A 4,257-nucleotide genomic window follows, 5' to 3' on the forward strand; every position below is an offset into this window, starting at 1 on the left:
ACCCAGGTATGGGGGTGGGGGTTCCCCCAGTTGGGGAGTGGGGGGAGGGGCAGGGGAGCCCTTCCTTCATGGTGAAGTCAGGCCTCCTTGAGCCTGTGTTCCAGAGCTGAAAAGCCCCAAAGCAAGTGGCATTGCGCACAGGTAGCCACGGCAGGCAGAAATCACTGCTTCTGGCCAGAATGGTGGGCAGGGCCCTAGGGCCTGTGACACGGGAGCAAACCTCAGCAGTGCACTCCCACTCTCACAGGGAACTTCCAGAAAGGTCACCGTTCTCCCCAGGAGGCCCCACCCTGCCCAGCTGATTTCCTCCTGAGCCAGGATCCCAGCCGGCCAGTCCTCCCTCTCCCTCCCCAAGGAGCTGAAAGGCCAGGGCTCCCAGCACAGCAGGTGACACCAGCCCCGTGGTCAGCAAGCCTGGGCCTGACTGTCCTTTCATGTGCTCTGTAATTTGCCCCTGGAATCAGCCATTAAGTCATCTGCAGGCTGATGCCAAGGATAAGGCCCATATCAGACTCTGGGATCTGTGGCCCAGACTCCTGGGCTCTGCTGTGGCTTTGCTGAATCAGCCTCCAGACGGGCCTGGTAGAGAGGGACAGCTCCCTGCAGGTGCTCGGGCAGTGCCGTGGCCTCAGAGCCTTGGAACCAGTGAGGCTAGTAGCTGGTCTATTCTGAGCCCCCATCTTTCTGATGGGGACACTGAGGCACAAGAGGGTGGTGTGACCTCAGGCATCTTGGGCGCCCTTAAAGCTTCTCTCACCTGTGGCCCCTCTCCCCCTCAGCACACAGAGCAGCAAGCTGTCTCAGACATTGTGGAATTGCATACAGATCTGCTCTAACACACAGACACGGCAAGCCCAGTATAGGGCTGGGGGGTACACCCAGGTCCTAGCTGTAGTCCTCCAAGAAGGTCTGTACGGGGGGCCTACATGGGAGCTGGAGGGGTCCTACGAAGGCACAAAGCGGTGACTCGGGGAAGGGGGGCTGAGGAGGTTAGGATTGGGTGGCTGTGGGGGCAGCTCCAGCTCCAGGGCACTGTCCCCACCCACTTGAACTTTTCTGCTTTGGAGTTCAGATCTCCCACACACACCTGGGGCTCACCACATCCTGCCCCAGGGCTTTGGGCTGGGGTGGGGGGTGGGAGTGGGCAGAAGGGTTGTGATGGTTGAGAGCTTCCGCTTCTTTCTGCTCACGGCCTTGCTGGAGCACCAGGGTCCCTGCCATTCAGGGGTCTGCTGCAGGAGGAAGGAGGCTGATCAGGGGGAGGGGAACAATGGAGGAGCAGGTTCTGGTAGCTCTTCTCCCCCTTCCCCTTGGGGCCGCTCCTGAAATTCCCAAAAGGTACCTGGGAGAGCCCAGCACCGTCAGCAGAAGAATTCCCCTTCAGAGCTGGCCTATGACTTGGGGAAGTGCTTTGTCTCGGGTCCCTGGGGTTTCCCTGGGCTCCTAGGGAGGAAGCCTTGCCTGCTCATACTGGAAACTCATCATGGGCCCCCTGCCTCTCGAACCCCTCCCAGGCTGGGGTCCTTCTCACCCAGATGCCCAGGGTGTTGGTCTCAGAGGACCATGTTCTGGCCCAGCTTGGCCACTAACCTGCTGTGCGACCCTGAGTGCTGGTCTCAGCCATGCTAGGGGGGGTGGGGGTGGGGGGGAGCAAGCCCCTTCTGCCCAAGGTCTAGTAGAAGGGACAGTGACCCTCCAGTGCAGAGATCAGAGTGACAGCAGGCACACGTCAGCCTTTGCTGAAATGCATTCCTCAGGGGAACATCCTGGGAGGAACAGAGAAAAGGGAGAGGAAGCAGGGCAGGGGCACCAGGGCTCGCAGTCCCTGGGAGGGGGATGTGCATACAGAGCCACTGCCCGAGGACTGGCAGCGCAGGGCAGATCAAAAGGTGGGCGCGCGGTTCCAGGCTGCGGCGTAAACGGGGGATGTTTGGGCCCCACTGCTCCTGGCACACACTTCCCTCCAGAGGTGGTCCCGGTTTTACCCCAACGCACCCCGCCCCCAGTCTGGGCTGAGCCCGCGTGAGGCCGCGGAGGCGTCCCCGGCGCCTTCCTGCTCTGCCCTTATATGGTAACCCGGGGGCCGGGCCAGGCTACTTAAGGCCGGGCTGCCGAGGGCGCCGCCAGAACCAAGGGGACTGGGACGGCGGGCCTCGCGCAGAGCAGGGGTAGCAGGAGGAGTGGGGACGCAGAGAAGGAGCGCAGGAAGAGGCCGGCGCCATGGGGCTGGAAGAGGCGCGCGAGCTGGAGTGCGCGGCGCTGGGGGCGCTGCTGCGGGAGCCGCGGGAGGCCGAGCGCACGCTGCTGCTCGACTGCCGCCCCTTCCTGGCCTTCTGCCGGCGCCACGTGCGCACCGCGCGGCCGGTGCCCTGGAACACCATGCTGCGGCGCCGCGCTCGCGGCCCCCCGGCCGCTGCCCTCGCCTGTCTGCTGCCGGATCGCGCGCTGCGGGCGCGCCTGGCCCGCGGGGAGCTGGCGCGGGCCGTGGTGCTGGACCAGGCCAGTGCCTCGCTTGCCACATTGCCACCCGATTGCCCTGCCCGGGTGCTGCTGGCTGCGCTGCTGCACGAGACCCACGGCGGGCCCACCACTGTGTGCTTCCTTCGAGGTGAGCGGCTGGCCCCACTTTCCCTGTCCAGCCCTCCCGCGCCCCTCCCTCCCGGGCCTCCCGCTGACTGAGCCCCTGTTCTCCTCTGTAGGAGGCTTCGATGCCTTCCAGGCCTGCTGTCCCGACCTGTGCTCCGAGTCCCCCGCCCCAGCGATGCCTCCTGCTGGGGCAGAAAGCAGCTGCTCAGACCCCAGGGTTCCCTTCTATGACCAGGTGAGTTGAAATCAAAGCTCCTTGTCACTGTCCCCCTGTGTCACTGTGCCTGGTGTGGGTCTGTGGTCTGTGGATGTTTGCAGCCACCTTTGAGGCTCAAGGGAGATGTGTTTATCCGTGAGTGCTGTGTGCCCCTTGGTGTCCTCAGACCCCCAGGAGCCTGGTCTTGGTCAGGACTGCCCCCGGGCTCCTCCAGGCCTGTGTGGAGAAGGCCTCACCCCTCCCCTCCCCTCTTCCTCCAGGGTGGCCCTGTGGAGATCTTGCCCTACCTCTTCCTGGGCAGCTGCAGCCACTCATCGGATCTGCAGGGCCTGCAGGCCTGTGGCATCACCGCTGTCCTCAACGTCTCCGCCAGCTGCCCCAACCACTTCGAGGGCCTTCTGCGCTACAAGAGCATCCCGGTGGAGGACAACCAGATGGTGGAGATCAGTGCCTGGTTTCAGGAGGCCATAGGCTTCATCGGTACGAGGGATACTTGGCCCCGGGATGGGGGCGGTTCAGGGGACGGACTTGGGGCATGGTTTCCTCCCTGCTCAACTTCCCATCTGACCCCCGCCCTTTTCCCTTGCAGATTCTGTGAAGAACAGTGGGGGCCGGGTGCTGGTGCACTGCCAGGCGGGCATCTCCCGCTCTGCCACCATCTGCCTGGCATACCTGATACAGAGCCACCGCGTGCGGCTGGATGAGGCCTTTGACTTCGTTAAGCAACGCCGGGGGGTCATCTCCCCCAATTTCAGTTTCATGGGGCAGCTGCTACAGTTTGAGACTCAGGTGCTATGTCACTGAGGTGCACACAGCTGTGGTTCCAGGGGAGCTGACCTGGGACAGCTAGGCTGTCCTTGGGGGCCCCGCACCCCCCTCACCTCAGGGAGAACTGCCCCTTCCTCGGAGTTTGGAAAGCTCCCAGGTAGGGGCGCTGGAAGTACAGGAATGCTGGACTCTCACCTGGTGCTCTTCTGCTAGGGGTCTGAGGGCTGGCCCTCATCTGGGGACAAGAGTGAGGGTTTGTCTACTTCCCTCCTCCCCCATCCTCTGGCAGAAACTAACTGGACTTTACACCCATGGACCCAGTGGCCCCACCACTGTGTTGAAGCCCTTGGCAGCCTGAGAGCCCAAGGGACAAGCTGTGACAACCAGGAGCCCCATCTAGGGTGGCGCACCCCAGAGCCTGGAGCCTGAGCCCCCTGCTTCTAAGGAGCTGGGCTTGGAGAACAGACGCGCCCCTTGTGTGGACCTCTTGCTTGCGTGTGTGTATTTGAGCATTTCACGCCCTGTTGGCGCTGGAAAGTTATTTGTGTTCAACTGATATTTAACACTCCCTCCCCTACTTCCTCCCGCCCCATGGGCGGGGGTTGGAAACTTAGCACTTTATATTTATACAGAACCTTGAGAATATGCCAATAAAATATTGTTTTGTTTAAAAAAAACAACTTCGC

The 4,257-nt window shown here is 62.4% G+C and overlaps 1 protein-coding gene across 1 annotated transcript; it reads left to right on the forward strand.

Moving 5' to 3' along the window:
• The first annotated feature begins 2,125 nt into the window (after positions 1-2,125).
• DUSP2 (dual specificity phosphatase 2) lies at positions 2,126-4,257 on the forward strand. Its single transcript, XM_081100487.1, has 4 exons — positions 2,126-2,608; positions 2,700-2,821; positions 3,064-3,283; positions 3,393-4,257. The coding sequence occupies exons 1-4, from the start codon at positions 2,221-2,223 to the stop codon at positions 3,605-3,607; spliced, it is 945 nt and encodes a 314-aa protein (XP_080956613.1). The 5' UTR covers positions 2,126-2,220; the 3' UTR covers positions 3,608-4,257.

The sequence above is a fragment of the Myotis nattereri genome (genome assembly GCF_964212035.1).
Source record: "Myotis nattereri genome assembly, chromosome: 10".
Classification (NCBI taxonomy): Eukaryota; Metazoa; Chordata; class Mammalia; order Chiroptera; family Vespertilionidae; genus Myotis; species Myotis nattereri.

Excerpts from the sequence above, each read along its gene's own strand:
- DUSP2 (XM_081100487.1), top strand. The coding sequence starts at position 2,221 with ATGGGGCTGGAAGAGGCGCGCGAGCTGGAGTGCGCGGCGCTGGGGGCG. Across the intron at positions 2,609-2,699 it reads CACTGTGTGCTTCCTTCGAG|GAGGCTTCGATGCCTTCCAG; the intron begins GTGAGCGGCTGG and ends TCTCCTCTGTAG. Across the intron at positions 2,822-3,063 it reads GGGTTCCCTTCTATGACCAG|GGTGGCCCTGTGGAGATCTT; the intron begins GTGAGTTGAAAT and ends CTCTTCCTCCAG.